The sequence below is a fragment of the Argiope bruennichi genome, chromosome 10, assembly GCF_947563725.1.
Source record: "Argiope bruennichi chromosome 10, qqArgBrue1.1, whole genome shotgun sequence".
Taxonomy (NCBI): Eukaryota; Metazoa; Arthropoda; class Arachnida; order Araneae; family Araneidae; genus Argiope; species Argiope bruennichi.
Window position 1 is genome coordinate 120167538 of NC_079160.1, and position 21424 is coordinate 120188961.

The 21424-nt window shown below is 30.7% G+C and overlaps 1 protein-coding gene across 4 annotated transcripts in view; it reads right to left on the minus strand.

The window, feature by feature from the left end:
* Nucleotides 1-21424, minus strand: part of LOC129988643 (synaptic vesicular amine transporter-like) — a 157866-nt gene that overhangs the window by 10158 nt on the left and 126284 nt on the right. For all 4 annotated transcript variants that reach the window (XM_056096911.1, XM_056096910.1, XM_056096912.1 and 1 more), the window contains exons 7-10: nt 11444-11545; nt 5174-5348; nt 2096-2147; nt 941-1004 (exon numbers count right to left, since the gene is read on the minus strand). In XM_056096911.1, coding sequence (XP_055952886.1) covers nt 941-1004; nt 2096-2147; nt 5174-5348; nt 11444-11545 — 393 coding nt within the window. The remainder of the gene's footprint in view (nt 1-940; nt 1005-2095; nt 2148-5173; nt 5349-11443; nt 11546-21424) is intronic.

Consider the following 21424-nt stretch of genomic DNA (forward strand, 5'->3'; position numbering starts at 1 on the left):
GCTGTTTAGGGACAAAAGCATTTTGACGTACATGGTCCATAACAAGTGATTAATCTGGAGATGTTAAGGTGTTTCCTGTGCAATAACTACATGCTAGTTCACAACCAAATTTTGTAAAACATACTTTCCCGAGTGTATGGTTTTAATTTTATTAAAAGAAACAACCCTTATTCATATTCAGGCTGATTGGGAGAAAATAACGTTGCGGTACAAGTGGTTTCTGAAAGATTAAAACTATTTTGAATTTTACCGCCTTTAATATTAAGTTACAATTTCCTACAATTAACAAGCAAACTAAGCTACAATTAAGCAATGTCTGATCGTAAAATGACTATGACGTTAACTTTACGATCAAACGTTATTCTTCATAAACTCTCTTATTCGAGAGCAATGTCTGAGCTGCGCATAGGCATTTCTACCCATGAAGATTTAAGATCTTTCTTTTACAAAATTTCGGTGAATTTTCCTCCGTTTTGAAGAGAATTTCCTCAGTGAAATTTAGATGGAGATACAAACCAACTGGAAGGCAGAACGCTGAAGAACTGGTAACTGAAATTGTTGAACAAGCAACAACAAATGCACATGATAGCAACACTGCGAGTGCAGTCTTATAACTTCACATTTTCTCTCAAAAGAAAAGTTGTTTCAGGCTTTCGGAAATAAATAACTTATTTCACAGCAGCGCTATCTCCATCTATCGATCAAAGTTTGAAGTATTTGTTCCTTTCTGAAATCAAAACTGCATACTTGGGAAAATAATTGTACAAACCTATATAATATGTACTTTTTGCACATTAAGTATCTAAACATCTACTGTTTAATTTGGTTCACCCTGTATGCTTAGTATATATATTCATTTTGATTTAAAAAAATATGAATAAATCACCTTTTTAGTACATTGAAAGTGAATTTATAAAGAAAATTCTGCAAATCATCTTACCTATTGCAAATCCGATTCCGGCATTTGGCACTATAAGATGGGTTATGTTAGTTGCCATAGGAATCTGCGGAAGATAGGTATATATTGACCAAATTAGAACACAATTAATTTTAAATAATAAAACAAAAGTATTTCCAAAAATTATCATTTTTTTTTTGTAAAAATAATTTGTTATTTTATCTTTTTAGAGAATTCCGTTGAATGAGAATGTGTTCCACAAATATGCGTTATGTGAGGACGAATTTGTCTTTGACCATCCACTCTTTGGAGAAGCATTGAAAGATACAACTCATTAGTTGATTTCATATCTAATCAATACTATAAACTAAATGCTTTAAACTTGTTTCCATCAGTTTTCGAATCGTTTGTGTTGGAAAGTTAACATAGCAAATAAGATTACATTTTTTATTATTCGCGCTGATGGAAACTTTTTCTCGCGTAGCATTTCATAAATTTTTAAACACTCTAAAGGTTTTTTAATTTTTAAATAAGAGCTAAAAATTCTCTCGGAGAGAGAATATAAGAGAACTCTCAGAATAAAAATGTAAAAAAAAAGGTTTTGAAAAAATATAGAATGAAACTGTAAGGTAAGAAGTTTAAATTTTATTATAAGTTGTGATGGAATTTCAAAAATTTAGTTATTTATTGTGGTATTACTTTATTTAATACAGTTGACAATTCTCTTCCTGCATGTTCACTCAAATGTTACACTGATATTTATAAATTTTAATTCTGTGTTTAATATATATACAGAATAATTGACGTTAATTTAATTAGAGATATTGAAGTTAATTTAATTACAGATAAAAATAGTAACCATTTTATGCAACCTATTCATGTTTAATGAAACAGTCATAAATTAAAGAGATTAACGAAACTTGTTTATATTTGATGCACTGAGAACGAAGAATGACACCTATTTTCCGTTCAACTGAGCTATGCATTGTATTATATAAACTTCGAAATTAAATTATTTGTCAAATGGTGTTTTCTAATATAGAGCAAACTCTTTCGATCTTACCTGATTCTAAAAAAACTATTTTTATTTACAATTTGATGCCTGGCTTCGTTGCTGCTTAGCTGAATCTTCCCACATAGGTTCTCTATGCTTAATAACGAATCTCTAAATTTATTATCAGCAATCGCTGAACTTACCAAAATAAGACAAAAACCGATGACCACGAGACCAACCATTGTAGATAACCACCTAAAATAATAGAAAAACGTATTAATGATTATCTAAAATTTAATTTGCATCATTTTCGACTTGATACATTATTGTTTTTAAGTAATAGGAATAATCTACGAAGGCGAGAAACATAGAGTTGAATCATGTGCAGGCGCATTAGGATAGGGTTATAATAATTTACTCTTCTTTTCATTCAAGAGATATTGTCTTGTATAAAAATGACCAGAAGTTGGCTAATCAATAGAGATATTTTAAAAATTCAAAACAATAACATAATATTAGACTATGTTGCTTGTTTCGTCTCATTTTCATTGTTTTGGTGGCAACGATAGATACAGCTCTATTGTTGGCATGATAATATCTGTGGGCTGCCATACTATTGTAAATTGCATCATGTGAGACGTGTTCAACAAAAATCATTCGAAACTTTCTGAAAAGCATTCTTTTGAGCTTAAGACTATCAAATTTAGTGCACAGTTACTTCTTTGAGCAACAAATGCTCTGTAAGAAAAGATTCATAAAATTATAATTAGATTTTTAATTTAAAATTAAACATTATTTCATAATTTTTCTCTGATATATGCGGAGCATATAATTGACCAGAACCCGCTTCTACATTTGTTTAAAATTAAAAAAAATAAGTTTTTTTTATTGATTTTAGTTTTATTTTCGTATAATTTTTTCTATTATTTAAAAATAATAAAAAAAATATTTTAGCTTATATTTTGCAGCAATACTTTTCATTGTTTCCTCTACTGAATCTAAGCAGTAATTGATTGCAATTATATTAATTACACTTTTTTTTGTGTACGTTATCTCTGCTTATAATTAAAAAAGAGAAACTTTTATAAGCTATAAAAAAAACTATAATTAAAAAAGAGAAAAAGCGAATCAAGCCTGAATCATTTTGAGACGAAGTTTTAATTTAAAGTTTCAAATTTCCACAAAAATGTAACTTTTTTTATTCCGTGTGATAAACATGCCACGTTTTTGAAGTGAAAATAACATCATTTCCATTTATCTCTTATGTATTTTAAAACAAAACTGCCTTCTTGATAGCAAATGGATGGTTTTTAAGACAAATATCTGGGTGAAATAAGGAATGCAGATGAGGCAGTAGAAGATGTTTGGTTACATTAACGTCCCGTTTTAAAGCAATACTAGGGTTATTTCAATACGGATCTTGTAATTTTGAACCATGGTCAGAGGATGAGGACACCATCGGGGTTAACACCGCGGCTCTAAGCTTCCGTATCACACCCACTTACACGCCGGTTCTTTTGTGGAATCGGGTATCAAACCTGAGACCCTTCGGTTCCGAAGCCGAGGCCTTACAAGCAGGCCGCTGCGGTCGGCAATAGGAAACGAGTTTTATAAATAGACAATTTTGGATTATTATTTACATCGGAAAGAAAATTTTATTAATGATTGATAAAACAGTAACGAAGTGCCTGCCGTATACAATATTGGATTGCCAAATATCTAATTGTGTCTAGGATACAAATCATTCCTTTTTTCTAATACAATGCTTTAACACTTTCTCACTTTCTTTGAAAGTGTTTGCTTTTTAAAATAAATGATGCGCTGTATTAGGTATTATATAATTTTTTAAATAAACTTTTTACTTAGAGATTTGGAGTGAAAAAATGCAAAAGACAATTCTGTAAAATCACTTTAGCAATCATGAGTTGACAAATTAGTAACAGGAATTATGAAAATGGAAATTAATCTATTTTAAAAAGGGGAGTGAGATTTGCATTTTAATTCCTCAGAAATATTCACATAAAATAAATAAACAATCAAATTGTAATAAAAAAATGGTCATAATATTCAGAACGCTACTTCGCTTCATTTGAAGGAGTTTGGAGATATCAGTGGATACCGCTTATTGTGATTGTGTGTTATTATTATTCTCTTTATATTATCAAATTCTTTTTCACTGAACAATATAGTCTCAAATTCAAATACAAACAACAATAATTCTTTTAGTGTGATCACTACATCCTTTAACATTCTTAAATTTGAACTAGAGAAAAATGAATATCCTTTATTTTTTATCAGCTCTAATATTTGACATTGCTGAAATTTCTCACTCCATTTGTGAGGAAACATCTGGGAGTCATTTTTCCATGGGATGAGGGTTCATTTTTTTTCTTTTTTATTTGTATAGGTTGGTTTACATGAACAGTTGCGCAGCTAAATCTGGTTTAAAATCTGTTGAACAATCATAAATTTCTGTTCACTATGATGAATTATAAAAGCAAATAAATACAAAAAAAAGGAAAGGAAAAAAAAAAAGAAAGAAAAAAGAAAAAAAAAAGAGAGAGAGAGAGAGAGAGAGAGAGAGAAAAGAAAGAATTTTGAAAGTTAAAGACAAGACTGAAATTCTTAACAGATGTGAAAGTTTACCAAAGATATGTCATCGAAATGCTGTGGCCTGTAGACTGTATATTTCATAGCCTATTTGTAATAAAATCTTGCAAAGAAAACGTGAGCTTTTCGTGAACAAAACTAAGCAGTGTAAGTTGATGATTCCGACTGGGACGAAAGTTTTGAAGCTAACACACGAAATAATGCCGGAATAAGTCAAATACTCGATATTTTAAAACCTAGCATGTAGCATCGTTCAAGAAATTAAAAAATATATATTATAAGTATGGTAATTTATAAGCAAAGTATTAATGAATAACTGTTGAGGAGCAACAGTTAAGAAATTGTTTCAATTGTTATTTTTGAGGTAAATTATAGATAGTCCTGATATAAATGTATTTTCCACTTTTTCTAAATTTGATGAAAATGCATTAATTTTATTCAAAACTGTTATTATTATTAATTGGCTAATTTTATCATAATCATACAGTCCCGAAATGATTACATTAAGCGGTAGTTATCGTAACTAATAGTCAATCACGGAGTTAAAATTTATTTTAATCGAGATAAACTACAATACTTATTGAAATCTGAATGCAAAGCAAATTCTAAAAACATTTTTTATAGGTATTCGGCATGAAACCTCACTGTAACCTCTAAATCATCCAGCTCACCTTCCCATTCTGTGTCCGAGTGGTCCGAAAAGGTTGGTGCCGATTAGGTAAGAGATGCTGGCGGGCAGGAAAGCAACCCCCTGTTGCCATTTTGGGGCGTTCATGGTGTCCATCATCCACAAGGGCAAAGAAGGTTCCAGAGTCGCAATGCCCATATTGGCGAAAGTTATTGCTCCTGTAAAAATAGAAAAATAAATAAATAAAAAATGAAAAAAAAAAACTTTTAATGGAAGAATTTTTCGATTTTTTAAAAACAAATCACATAAGGTTGTAACATTCGTATTTAGTAATGACCAAATTCATTTGTTGTTGTTTATAATGGCACTTGCCATGGGCAAGCTCGCCGACAAAGAAAGCGATTTTAAGCCAAGGGAGCGTCTCTTGTTTTAATAGCGCCAATTAGGGCCAAGAGTACGTCTTTGCTACTCACGCATCACATTCGCTTGCACAACCCCATTTTACAGGGGGGAACATTCACACATCTCACAGATAGAGCAGATGAAGAACAACCATGCCCGAACCGGGACTCGAACCCAAGACGCCCAGGTCACGGGGAAGACGCGCTACCCCTATGCCAGGACGCCGGCACCAAATTTATTTTGTTACTGGCTTTGGCGCTAAAATCAGAGTTGTTCTTTTGTGTGAAATGCAAAGAATTCTTTTTTCATTTCCAATTCTTTTTGCCTAATACCTATGTAGACAATCTATTTGTTTAAATAGATAATTAAAAAAAAGAATAAAAAGAATTCGAATGGATTTAAATTAAAAAATACATAATAAAAACGGATTTTAAGAGAACTTTTATATCTGCTTTTAAAACTGATATAATTTTTTCATTTTCATTATTTTCTTTTTAATCCTTATTTTACTAAACATTATATAAGATCATTATAGAAGTTTATTACAGAAGTTTAAAATTATTTTTTCCTCATAGTTGCTCCTAGATGGTGCAGTGAGAATGGAAATTTGAATAAACTCATAATGATAAGAATAAATTAATAACAAGAGATTGCCTGCGCTCATAAAATTTCAAAATTCCAACAGAGAAGTTTTCACACTGTGACTCACGTCCCCTAGGTGAGTCCCGACAAAATTTTGAATGTATATCCAAGATAAAGAAAGCCAATCGATTCATAGCGGATAGTCGGGTAATCTTGAATGTTTACGTATCTTTCCATAATTTTCAAAAAATGTGACGTGGTCTTGAAATCTCATCAAGCCAAATGGTAGCGTCAAGACAAAAAGAGAAGTTCTATACGCAAACAAGCAACTCGTGTCAACTCAGATCCCGTCTTCCAATCAGAAACTTCTTTTCGCATTGAACTTTCGATTCAGCTTGTGCAACACACACGCACACACAACGGGCCGAGGATGAAGTTGATTTTTACAGATTCGGTTTTTAAGAAGTGGGCAACGAAAATGGATCGCATTGATTAAAAGTTTGTGAACGCCTGCCTGTCGATTTCGAGATTCTGTCTTTAAAAATACGAAATAAGACAAATTAAATATAAATGAATTAAATGAAAAGGATTTTAATTTAGTTTATATACCTCCATTGTGAAAAAAAATCGACAATAACTTCAATTATGGAAAAAGAGTCATACATGTTGAATAAACATCCTCAAACCACAACAATCGACAAAAAAGATTTAAAAGCCATGAACGTGTTGAAATGGATTGCTGAATTTGATGCATTAGAAGCATTCAACAGAAAGTTCAAACATTCTAGTTTCATTTACTTTTTAGTTTAGGAAACCATTATTCAATAATTTGTTCGCGATTGATCATCAATGGATTTATGTATCTGATATATTTGTATTTCCATTATGACAGTTTTTTGCAAAGGTATCCAAAAAATATATGAAAAAAAATGAAAATCCTATTTTCTGTCATAATAAAACTTAATGAGATAATTTGAATAAACTTTTCTCACATAAAACACTTTTCGATGGTGAGACTTCATTAAAAATTTCCTTATTCGTCCCATCCGCAGTGAAAAAGAAATTCCATCTCATTAGCATATCTCAGAACAAAGTCATTAATTTTGCAGCTCACAGAAGCGTAAATCGCTTTCATATTGCATTGTTTTTTTGAAATGAAAAGCTAAATGAGATTTTCCTTCTCAAGATTTGGAATAAACGAGGGAAACCAAAGTCACTGATTCAGTAATTTTAAAATACAAAACAATAAAAATTAAAAAATGCATCCCAGGTAACGATTAAGATATTATCGATTTTAATAAAGAATGTTTAAACGCAACGCATTTTTGCCATATAAAGTGGATATATGTAAATAGGATTGACTATGGTATTCTTTAATAAATCTTTAGTTTGAAAACGTAAGAATAAAATTCTGTAATGGAGTCATTTTACATGACACCATAGTCCCATGATAAGCGTTATTTCGCTTGGCATTTATTATAACATATAAATTTATTAATATGTATTAAATACAGCCATTTTTCTTTCTTGAAGATGTGCAATGAATTTCGAAGATAAATCGGCGCTGTGCTCTGGATGTTTCCAATTTGCCGATATGAGCATGCATTCACTATATTAGGCATAATCAATAACTTGATAAAGTTTATTAAATAAGAATTTTTAAACCGCTTTCTTAATTTTGAATAAAAGACAGGGAATTTAACACACTCAAGAATTGTTAAGTAATGCAAAGATACAAAATTTCATAATATATGATATTTTATATTTCGCAGTTCACTCAGTAAGACAAATCTAATTCAGACATTCTTAAGAGCGGTGCATAGAAATGTTAATACATTGTCTGGATGTTATGAAACCAATGCTTTTTTCAGTTTCTTTACCTTTAATGTCATGCATTTAATCGGAAATAAAAATATAGAAATTAGAAAAGAATTAAAGCTTTAATAAAAGAATGAATTAGCTTTATAATAATTAAGAAATTCTAAGATATAATAATTACAAATAATTTAATTTTTATGTACAGCCACGATTTCTTTTAAAAATATGTGAATAATGCATTGACGGAAAATATTTTTCTTTTTTTTTGAATTACTTTGACAGGTACATCAAATTTAATGTAATTTGCACTTGATGATTTGCGATTCAAATGCTAACCTAAACCACCTAAACAATCGAGTATCTGTACAAATATTCCATAAATAATAAAAGTAAATAGTCTATGTGGACGAACGACGAAGCATATTTGCATGCTTATGCAATTTAATAGAAATCTGAAATATATATATATATATATATATATATATTACAAAAAAAAAAAAAAAAAAAAAAAAACCACGTGTGATTTGGCGAAATTTTTTCTCGACGCTTTTTAGTCGCCATTATTACCGCCAAGTACCGACAAATTTTCTGAACCATTGGAATTTGTTTCTATTCCTAAAGTTAATACAATAATGAAATCCGTGGAGGGATATCATTCACAATTTAATAGAAATATACAATTTTGGTGTGAAGACAACGTACTAAATTTCACATTTTTTGCTCATATTGTTTTGAGTGAATGTTTAACGTTTTTGAGTTAATGTGTTAAAACAGTCTGTTAGACAGGAACGCTTTCTTTTATCACTGTTCTCGTAAACCGTTGATTAGCGAACAGTTGATTGAATATGGGATAGACAGACAGACTTTCTCGGTTGTTTTAGAATGAGGAAGATCTAAAAGGTGGGGATTCCTGAAGATCTAGATATCGAATTTATTTTTGTGTACTTTACATTGGTGAAAATAAAAATAACAACGTATAAAAATTAATTTACATTTATTCAAATGATTTATTGAATTGATAATAATTTATTGTATAAAATTTTGCAATTTGTTCAGTTTTCTATGACAAATAGCGTAGATTTAGATAAAATTTTTAAAAGTCAAATTAAAATCTATAAAATTGCTACATTTTGTTAATGTATAAATGAATTTTATTGATCTTTATTCTTCTCGATAAAAATTAATAATAAGATTTGGATCATTTTTGAAAATAATCAAAAATTTCGAAATGAAAAATATATTTTCATTTACTAAACTGCTTGCTCTGTTCATAGAGGAAAACCGTCGGGAATAATGTTTTCGCATACGAGGACGGGTAAATGGTTAGAGATATTTTCCAGAAAAAGATTTTATCTAATATTTGATTAGAATATGTGATTTTGATTTTAAAAAATGCTCATCAAAGTTTCTTCACTTAGCTGCCTCCATTTTTGAATTCAAGTTCAAAGACAGAATTCCAAAAAGTATATTTTATGAGCTTAGCAGAAAGCGAGATTTATCAAACTATTCATTTCGATGAATCTCCCCCTTTTTTTATTCTTTGCTCTTTTAACGATAACAGTATTTGATATTTGTCAGTTTTTACGGCGATCAAAAAGCGTCAAGAACGCCCATTTGGCGTTTACAATAATCAAACTATATAGCATGTGATTATATAACTTGATATTTGAGTAAAAGTTTATAAATTTGCAAAAGCGTTTCTTGGCGCTTTTTGATCGCCGTAAAAACCGACAAGTATGAAATATTTTTTAGAGGAAAGGAAGCTGAAGAAATCAAAACAAAGATATACTCAAAATATTTATAGAAGAAAATAAAATGCTTACACCTATTTCGAAATTCAAATCATTCCCTAAATATTTCTTCGAATAAAAAAAAATGAGATTTAATATTCTCTATGAGAAACATTTTATTTATTTCAAACTCAAATTTTAATTGTATTATTGTAAGATGACGTATAAAAATAACATAATATTCAAGAATGTTATTTTTAGAATAACTTTTACCAAAAATCCTTCACTCTCAAAAACTTATAAAATCTAGAACTGAAAAATAAACTTAAATGAATGACGCTTCTCATTTGGAGTTGTGTTTCCAGAGAATCTCGAAATGCGTTAATAAATCATGCTTTGAAAGAAATTATTTTCTTGACGGCGTTCTCAAGAACTGCCAATCCATTTCCGCGGGAAAAATGAACGACTGTAGAATGAATTGAAGATTTTCCTTCCAGATAATTCAATTAAACGTTAGGAAATTCGGAATGAGTTCTCTTAATAACTATTTTGATTAGACTTTGTTCGGAGCATTATTTGGGCTGGCAAAAGAATTATATTTAATAAAATGAAAATTCGTGACAGAGGAAGGGCATATTTAACTCTACAAGTGCGATTTGTAGGTGCTGCGTTTTATAATGAACATGGCATTATTACTTTAATAAAAAAATATAGATATAATGAAATAAATTTTTTAAGTAATCAAAAATTAATAATACACTTTTTATGCTTAAATTAAAAGACGTTGATTGTAAAAAATAATATTTCCGCACTCAAAGGAAAAAAAAGTTTTGGAAATGATTTTACAATGATTGTTTTTTGTTTGCCTTAGAGCAAATATGTATACAGCGGATTTGCAGTGGTGCAGACTCTCATATAAAATGACTTCTTAAAACGAGTCAAAAAATTGTGAATAATTCTCATTTAGTACATTAAACATTCTCACATTACATATAAGATAACATTAGCAATTTTCTGTAAATTATCAATGCAATTTGATGACAAATATTCCAAAACCATTATGTTACAAAAATGGTTTTGGTGTTATTCTATGATAAAGAATGACCTTTTTAACAGTATCAATTTAAATTTGTATGATTTTTCCCTTGATTTTAATTTTAATTTAATTTGATACGTAATATTTTTAAGTGTTATTATGGAATTCAAACTCATCTATCAAGGTAATTAATTACTTGCTTTTGTAAAATATTAATACCGTAATAGGATTTTCACTTTCAATTTTAAATTTAATATATATGTTTTTTTTTAATTTTCAGTAAATTGATTCAATTTATTTCTATCGTATAAAATACCAAATTTAAGAAAATGCACTCCGTATTTAATCCGTATACAATCCATGCATTTAACTAGATAATCAAGGGGTCGCGGTGGCCTGGTGGTAAGGTCTCGGCTTCGGAACCGGAGGGTTTCAGCTTCGTGACCCGATTCCACCGAAGAATCGTCGTGTAAGGGGGTCTGTTGCACGTTAAATCCGTCATGACCAAACGTCCTCCCGCTGGTGTGGAGAGGAGGGTGCCAGTTCAGGTGTCATCCTCGTCATCTGACCGTGGTTCAAAATTACGAAGTCCGTCCCCAAATAGCCCTAGTGTTGCTTCAAACGGGACGCTAATATAACCAAACCAAACTAGATAATCAATAATCTGGGCGAACATTAGGTCGCGAAAGGCGGCTAGTTTTTTAAAATTTTCTTTTTTTAAATATAAAATATCTATCTTTCTGACCTGCTGCAATCAAGATGTAAGGATCCTTGATTAAGGTGAGGAGGGTTGCTCCTTCTTGTTCTTCTTTCGTTACTTTCGGTTGAAGCACCAGGAGTTGGAGAACTGAAATAAAAAAAGAGAATATTTAATAATTATCGCTATCATAAGCACTCCTTTTCATTTAACAACAAATATAATGTTTACTTTTCCCACTTGAATTCGCCGTATTGCAATATTATTTAAAATGACCTAATTAAAAGAAGGTTGTATGACAATCGTCATCGGTTTATTACTTGACTCAGATTTTTTTTACTTTCTCGTATATGAAGTATAAAAAAAGTATTGTAATCGTCAAAAAATAAATAATTAAAATAAAATAAAATAAATCGAAATCGAAATTTTGACGAATCTACACCTTTTGGACCTACCCGAGTTCGAAAATATGTTTTGGAAAAAATGTATTTATTCGTCTGTCTGTCTGTGACAAAGATAGCTTAAAATTGCTTTGAGCCATGCGGATGAAATTTAGTATATGGCCTTTACATCAAATTTGTAGATGTCTTTCAAATTTTGTAAAGTCTGTCTTTTCGGCTTTTCGAACATAAGCTCATACGATAACTATAAAACGAAGAGAGCTAAATAGACTAAATTCTGTATATAGATTTATCATCTAAAGTGTAGACATTTATCAAATTTTGAATCAAATCCAACAAGGGATTGGTCGTCTGTCAGTCTGTAATTTCAGAAGCACATAAACACAATAACTCAAAAATAAAATGATTTAAATTTATCAAATTTGGTATAAGTTTTTGCATTTGCAATTTTAGTTTTTTTTTTTTTTTTTTTTTTTTTTTGTCAAATTTTGGTTTCAATCAGTAAGGGAAAAAAATCGTCTTAAATACAAATTCACCTTATTAGAGAGTATGCTAGAAAGTTTTTTTTTGGGGGGGGGGTGGTAATCCCACTGGTTTGAATACTAGTTTGAAAACCCCTTTATCTCAATCTGAGTATAAAATCACTTGAATTCCGCTGAAGGATATTTAATGTTTGACTACAGGAGCCACTTAGAATAAATTTGAGAAGTGGGAAAAGGTTCGACAGTATTTGAGGCTGCAATTAAGTGATTTCAAAGTATAATCTCAAATTGAGATATTTTAGAATAAGCGATCCATTTTAGTCATGCATGTTTCCACTTATTGTGGGCGAAGAATATTTGATTGCTGATTAGGATGGGTTGGATTAGGAAGGCTCTTGATTTAGATGAAGTTCCTAGACATACCTGGACCTAATTTTCAATGTTATCAATTTTCAGATCATTATATAGGAAATAATATAATCATATACATCATGGAGTTTGTTTGTGGAGTCCTAATCGTCCTTAATGAAGAAAATTTTCTTTAAAGATTCAGATTGTGGATTCCCAAAAAGATGAAGTGCTTGCTTGTATAACGAATAACTAGTTTCTAAATGAGAATATATTGTATCTGCTAATGAGAAGATTGACTGAATGGATTTTATTCAACAGTGGTATCTAGAAAACCTTTTTTAAATTGGTGGTGCTCAGATGGGCTTGCAACAGGAATGCGTTATTCCAATTTGTTTGTGAATGAAGAATACTATTATAATTTATTGGTAGGAAATTCTGACAAATCTAAAGAAACATAATTAGGAACCTCCACTTTCCATACTTTCTGAATTCCATTCACATAGATTTTTTTATGAAGATAGATGGAATAGAATTTTCAAGGTTCAGTATTAGATCATCCGTTGAGAATAACCACTGAAATAGAATTCGTCCAAGTTCCAATTCATGTTGTTATTGATGAATGCAATTTCATCCATTGGCTTTATCTGCTACCCCTGGCAATCCCAGAAAATACAAATTCCCTATTATAAATCCTATTCAAGGAATTCGAACATTTCCTATAGTTTACAAAATTTTACATATGTATTCACCAATTTGAGTGATAACACTCGGTATGTTGTTGTTGTTTCTTATGGCAATTGTCATAGGCAAGCCCGCTGTTCGAAGACAGCGGATTTAAGCCTGGGGGGGGGAGCGCCTCTTGTTTCTATAGTAGCGCCATCAAGAGCCAAAAGAACGACTTAGCTACACACACGTCACAACCCTTTTTACGGGGTGGACTTCATTCACGCATTTCAATCACTCATCCACAGATCGTAATTTAGACCTGAATCATAGAACGATCACCCCCGATCCAGTACCCCCAGTGGTATTACTCTCGACATGGAGGACTGTGTGACCACGACAGACTTAACGCGCGTCAGCCACCAAGCACGCGAGGAATCTTCGGCCGGCAGGGTTCGAACTCGCAACCTAAGGGACGCGAATCCGACGCTCTATCAACCAGGCTATCCCGGCCTTCACTCGGTATGTAAATCACAAAATCTTTATGCAAATGTTACTAAAAGAATACACACATTTTCTAATGCAGTCCACTTTTTAGGTCCAGCAAATTAAAATACTCCATAATATTTCCCAAATGTTACCGATTTATGTCATTTTTCACTTAGTAAGTGAAGAGATATAGTGTGATAGACCAATTAGATTAAATTTATCCCATTCAAGTGTATGCAGAGAAAGTGCTTAGATCGAGAGTACAATTATTCAAAAGTTCCCGTAGGAGTATTCCATAATGTTAAAACGCCGGCTTGTAGGTTTGTTTCTGTTATCAAACTACTTATTAACACCTTAGGTCCCAGTAGTACCACAATCGGCTTGTTCTTCTGTTGTCTCTCATAGTGAATTTCCACAAAATTGAGGAATTTGCTTAAAGGTCAACGATTCTTAAGTTCGAAAGAAGTGCAGTGATGAAGGCACTGGAGGAGATAAAAGGAAACGTAATTCATATTTACATTAATTTGTGAATGCATAGTTGCACAAGGTAATTATTTCGATGGAAGAATGAATGAAATAAAAAGCAATCTATCAGGGTGTTCCTAAGTTTTTATCACACTTATTCTAATTGAATTTCAGTATATAAACATACGGGCTTATTTGTTAAACGTCTGTGACATCAGTTTCAATACGTCCCAAACTTTTTTAAAATACGTTTCGTTGATGACTCAATCTCTTAAAAATTTTTTCTCTATATCATTCAGCTTGATAAACAAAGAAAGAAATTGCGACATGATACGCTTTATTTCTTTAAAAAAGACGAGAATAGTACTATGGCCATTGTGACCATCTGCAATTGGCTCAGGTCTAGCAATTTTAAATTGAAAGATGAAGATCGCAGCGACCACCCAGCAACGATGGATAGGACCTCATTAAGTCTATCCCGCTGAAATTCCGAGATATAGTGTGCGCGAGATAGTGGATGCCATTAAAATTCCTAAGACAAGGTACTTAATCAGCTGATCAGAATAGGATATGTCAAATAATGTGAAGCTTGTGTTTCGCTTCTTTTGAAGGAAATCGGCCTTACGAACCGCGTCTCTACGTGTTTTTTTGCTTCTCCAACTACATGAAAAAGATCTTTTCTTAAAGCCGTTCATCACTGGAGATGAAATTTGAATTTTGTTTCAAAATATGCAACATATCCGTACTTGGTCTAAAGACAATAGATCTTTAAATGTCTCGAAGCCTGAATTTCACCCGAAGAAAAGTATTTTGCTTATTTGAAGGAACTGGAAAGGTGTAGTGTACTAGAAAATCCTTCCTGTTAGTGAAAATATCAATTCTGCCAAATATTGCAATCAGTTTGATAAATTGAAAACCCTCATGGTAGAAAAATGATCGAAATAGCGAACCATCGAGGTGTTGATTTTCTTCATGATAATTCAAAATCTCTCCTGACATTTGCTGAGAGAAATTTTATTACATTTCGACTGGGATGTTTTACCTTAACCTACGCACTCCTCAAATCTTCACACACACTTAAGGAATATTTTGAAAAGAATGTTTTCCCAACATTTTTGGAATAATTAAATTTTCCTTGATTGTAATGCTCAAACCCTGTCAGAATCGGTAAGAAGGGGAGAGGGAAAATGGATATCTAACCAATCCACATTTTCATTGCATCATTTGGAATGATTGTTCAATGACTGGGGCACTACCCAAATCTTGCTCCATCTAACTATTACTTGTTTCTTGTAATTAAAAAAAATATTTCCATGATAAATGATTCCAGCTTGTAAACGAAACGAAAATATGTCCTCAATATTTTGCAAGGAATATTTTTTTCGATAATTTTGGAATGAAGGAATAATAAGACATCTTGACAGATAAAGGAATGCCATAGAGCAGAACTGTTAATATATAACGCAATAAATCAGTGTTAAACAACAAACATCGTGTATTCATTTTGTATTAAAAGAAAAGGAAAGAATATTATGGAACGCCTCACATTCTTAGATCACAAATAATCTGAAAATTTTGAACTTAGTAACATTTGCAAAAGTACTCAAACGCAATCTATATTCTTTTGTATTTCTTTTTCCACTTCATCAGAAAATGGTTTATTTCTCAGAGTTTACGCAGAATGGAAAACATAAAAGCAAACCTCCATTTATTAGCATTCTAATGACAAGTCCATTAATCCCAGACAATCTAACCAAGATTGATAGAGAATCAATCTAATTTCGGCCAGATTAGATTAGCCAACCACCGACGAAGAAATTATATTAGGTAAAATCAATTGCTTGAGCAAAACTCAATAAATTGGTCTGTAATAAGAATTAATTCAATCAGCGTTGGACTTAAGCCACTCGTAGAAATATAGCCACTTTGGTGAGAAGAATATAGAAAATTATAAACTCAATAGTATCTCCAATACTTATTATCAGATAAACCTATCAATATTATTAGTCTGTTTTAAAATGGAATAATAGAAAAAAAAAGGTTTTGGTATTAATTTTATATATATATTTTTAATTTAAGAAATTATTTTGCCAGAGAATAATGCGCCCAAACAAACATATTGTGCTCTAGTTTTATACTGGTGTTCAAAATGTCGTTTACAAATTTAAAAAATAAATCAGGTATGTAGAAATAAGTTATTTACATGATAAAGCATCTTTGCCAGGATCTTAAGGAAAAGAATACACCAGATAAAATGCTCAACACAATTTTACAATTGCTCAACACTCTATCTACATAAAAAGCAACATAACAAATAGCACGCAGTACAACATAGAGGATAGAGGGTGGTGGGTCGAATGATTGGCAAATTTTCGAAATTCTTAAAGTAAAACGGGACATTCGCCATCATTCCATGAAATTCGATGGTAATGCAAAACACCTGTCAGAAATGGCATGGCATGAAGAGAGAGAAGTTGGATATTCAACGCATTTATAATTTCCATTCTTGTACTATTCGGAATGGTTTTTCAGTGATTGAGGGGGCGGAGGGAGGGTGCTGAGTTGCAGGGGGGAAAGAGGGTATTCTAATAAAGCGTTCATCGAAGCAATCGGAGTGAAACAAGAATAGAGTGTACGTGAAAGATCGATCTAAATGAATGGGCTAAAAATAGAATGGCATGGTATGATAGTGAATGACTGATTTAAGTGTTCAAAGAGCTTGCACCATAAGCAACACATGCTGTGATATTATGATATTTATAAGGTGTATCTTTTTTATACTTAAATGATGGATAAAGAGTCCTCTGTAGCGGCCGCTTTTTTTCTATTTTTAATTTTATTATTTACTATCTTATTATGTCTGAATGTCCTTTAAATGTTGCAAACGACCTTCTAAGATACTTTTTATAGATTTTAGTTAACTCGAAGCTCATTGAAAGTGACATAAAGAATAGTGATATAAAGTTGCTGATTATAAATCATGATACGATATAAGCAGTTTTTAATTGAAAAAGATATTGAAATTAAATTTAGCAGAGAAATTATTTAAAAAGAAAAGGAGATATTTTTGAATTTCTAGTTAATATAACTTCATTTTTTTTAATCTCTTAGCTAGAACTTTAAACCCATAACGCTGTTTAGAAAAGCTTCTTAGATTTTTTTAATCAAAGGCTGAGGAAAAAACTCTTCCGCCTCTAACATTCCTCATCTCTAGTATTTATGGATTTCAAGACTCATAATTAAATATATGATTACGGAGACGATATCTATCGTTTTCCAGTTAATTATCGATAACTTGAGCAACCCAAACTTTCTTTTAACGATACAAAATATTTTGTTATTCCCCCCTTTTTTTCTCTCTCTCTCTCTCTTTATTTCCTCCCATTCGGTCGAAATATGTTTTCCCCGTTTGGTGCCGAGTCGTCTGCCAAACCGTTCGAAATTTCCTTACCACCTCCTCCTCCCCCATCATTGACACCATCCGTGCCGAATTCCTGACATACTTGGAACTCCCGAAGCTGTCCTGCTCATTAAAGCCAGGCCAGGCTGTTGAAATGGCCGGAGAATTAAATCATAAGCATGTGACGGATGATTTCGCCAAATATATCCGAGTGAATACCGCTGTCTGAAAAGCTATAACAAGGTTTTTAATTTCGCTTTTATGAGATATAGAAAGTAGTTTTCATAATTTTCAAATTATAAATTTGTAATTATCGTGTGAGATCATTTTCATTTTGAAATATAAATTCTGATTGTTGAGAGTTGGATTTTTAAATCTTGGTTAGGTACATGAAATGCTTTAATGACCCGAACCATCCTAAATATTTTGAAATACGTAGATTGTTCTTCCGATCATACTCTTTCTGCAGAGTTATTTTCAATGATGCAATTTAAATTAAAAATAAATGGTTGAAATTCAGAATCTAAATTCAAAAGTTTTAAATGTGGAATTTCTTCTGATATTTAAGATTTTTTACGGCTCCAATTTTTATAGTCGATCATTTCCGATAGCCCATGGATTTTTTTTGTATTTATAAATAAACAGCTTTTTCCAACATCTTTAACTCCAGCCCCAAAACAACACCTTTTTCTTACATGATAAAAATTTCGAAATTAAGATTTTGATGAAATTTTATATGTTAAATCTTCTTTTCTGGATACATTTCTGAATGGAACATAGAGCGATAACAAAATAGGAAACTATAAATGTAGAACATTTTTATTCATGTATTACATACAAAAGAAGAGAAACATGCATAGATTTATGAAAAATGTGTTGAAAATAAGGACATTCCGGTGATTATAACTTGATTTTTAAAGCAAAATGAATGAGAAAAATAAAAAGAAAAAAGTATTCGCGTATCTTGAGATTGCATCTATTTCTCAATATTACCTTCTTCTTAGAATGTCCATTATTTATAATTAATAACATATACAGGCCAAAGAGCACTATAAAAATCTGCCTTTTCTTATTTTTCCTACATTCATAAATTTTACAATTCCTTTCAATGATAGTTAAAAGTAAACTATTTAAGAAAAAAGTCTTTGTACTAATTATTGCCAAGATGATCTTAATAATAAAAAAATGTGTCAAACATTAAGGGATATCTGCAGAATATAATATTAAATTTTTAATTCGCTGGTGAAATGCTTCTTTTGATTAAAGGGGATATTGGGAGGGTTGTCGAAAATTTCGTAATATATTTTTTTTTAACTTCATGGTGAACAAAAATCTAATATATAAAATTCAAAAAACTGAGAGTGAGCCGCGAATTTTATCCATTTATTTTGAATTTTAAAACAAGCACTTGAATATAGAGATTAATTATTGAAATGATTATAATTTTAGGCTGGCAGACTTTATGTCATCGTATGATGTGTAATGTAAATATTGTTCAAAATGCTCTGCACGGTATATTTTGGACCTACAGCTCCGAATTTGGTACATAATGTTTTTTGAATAATAATTGCTCATTAAAAAAGATTTTTCAAAATTTTTACTAGACATTTAATTAATTAAGAATGCAATGAATTAATTTAATTTTAACCAATGTAATAATTAGTAGTTTTTAATTAATTAATATTTTAAAACAATTTAGAGTTAAAATGTTGTCATTCTTCTCTTCAAAATGTCGGATAATATTGTTACATCTTCAAATGTAAAAATATTTTTACATCTGTTTTTAAAATTCAAAAAATTTGTCCTACACCCGTGCTGTTTCTGTGTAATATTTTCTTTAAATTCTAAAACTTTTCAAAATTAATTTTAGACACAATTTTTAATAATTTTTTTTTCTTTTGAAAAAAATTCAAACCAATATTACTGTTTCATCAACTTTTCACTCTCGTGTTTCTGCTAGTGTAAAACGTTTGAAGAAAAATTCTTTTCTTTGGGTATTAAGTTCAAAGAATTCCTAAAAAGAATTTTCGCTCATTTTCATCAATTCATTAAAAGAAAATCATCTTTGCTTTTATTAATACAATAATATTTTTAAGCTGATTTTCCTCCTGCAAATTACTAAAAATCTCTATGTATAAATTGTATCGGTTGGTGGAATCGAGTCAAACGAAGACAAAATTGACAAGCAAGCATAAAGCATTAGCATGCTTTGATGTTTCGAATTATATGTTCGAATCTTTCTTTTTTTGATTTTATTCCAGCAAAATTCTTACATATATATATATATTGCTTCATAATAAGGAAAAGGGACGTTTATCCTTCTAATTGAGGCACAGTTAACAGTTAATGAAATTCATTCAAAATCACCTGCTTGAATTTTATCATCCATCAATTAGATAAATGCTACATTTACATAATGGCGCCATCTGTCTTTTTTTTAAATTTCCCATTCGAAAAAGAAAAGCGATGCAGGCCTTAATGATCCATTTTATTTTTAATTTTTGATTTCCTAAAAATATTACTTGGTACAAAAAAGCGATTTGAAAATTTTAAGATCATTATTTCAAATCTATTCAAGAAATATGAACAATTTTGTGTCAGATGCCAAAAAGGAAGCAGCTTTGAATGAAAGTTTGAAGGTTAGTAGGTAACGACATGCAGCCATAGAAGTGCTGTAGTTTATCCTACAGTAATATCTTTCAGCACAATTTTGTCTTTTTTTAATTAATTCTAAATTTTCTTCAATTAAAAAGTAATAATATGATTTTTTTAACTTGATTTAGGAAGTTTCGAAAAAAATTACTATTTTTGGATAAAATGTAATTAGAAATAAAGTTTCAAAATAAATGTTTTCGGTGGCATTTTTCGCATTTCTTATTATCGTTCACAACAATTTATTCAAACGTGATTGAATGATTAAAAAAACAACAACTTGAAACTTAAAGAATTTATTGGATCTTGGGATGTTACTTTTGTATTTAAAAATAAAACAAAAATGTAAGATTTTTTTATTAATTTTTATTTATCAATAATTATTCTTTATTTTTTATTTATATATAAATTTTGAGTTTTCGAAAATAATTCTAGCAAACGTTTAAAAATGTTTAACACTCCGTTTTTACTGCTTCTGGAAGGTTTAGTTCAGTTATATTAACGTCCCATTTTAAAGCAACACTAGGGCTATTTAGGGATGGACCTCGTCATTTTAAACCGCGGTCAGATGACGAAGACGACACCTGAACTGAGCGAGATGCTTATTCAGGACAGTACCTTCCTCCTATCGCAAATATTGAAGTGGAATAAACGCGCTTTGTTATTGCTCAGTTGCAAGAATTAATTTTACTATTTCGACGGAATCTTCTTTTCAGAAACTATGGAGAAGAAGAAACGCACTTTTTTGTTGCTTATATATAACTGTATAAATAGAGCTTTTCGGAGATTTTCTCTTTAAAAAGAATGGTGCACCGATTTTTGCTGTATATATTCTGAATTTCGATAGCTCTAAAAGAAATGCCATTAAAAGGTTGTGGATTTAGATATTGCCTGAAAAATCTGTATTACTAATAACATTTATGCACTATAAAAGGTTGGATATGCTTCCATTACTCAATGCTTATACTCTAGCCTCCCGTATATAAATAGTTACTCTTGATTAACAGATTAATTACAGACTTGATTAACAGGCTTGATTACAGGTAATCTCCATAAGTTTTACATGAACTGTTTCAAAGAGCGATAGTGAATTTTTGGAAATTCTTTTTTAAATGCTTTTTGATAA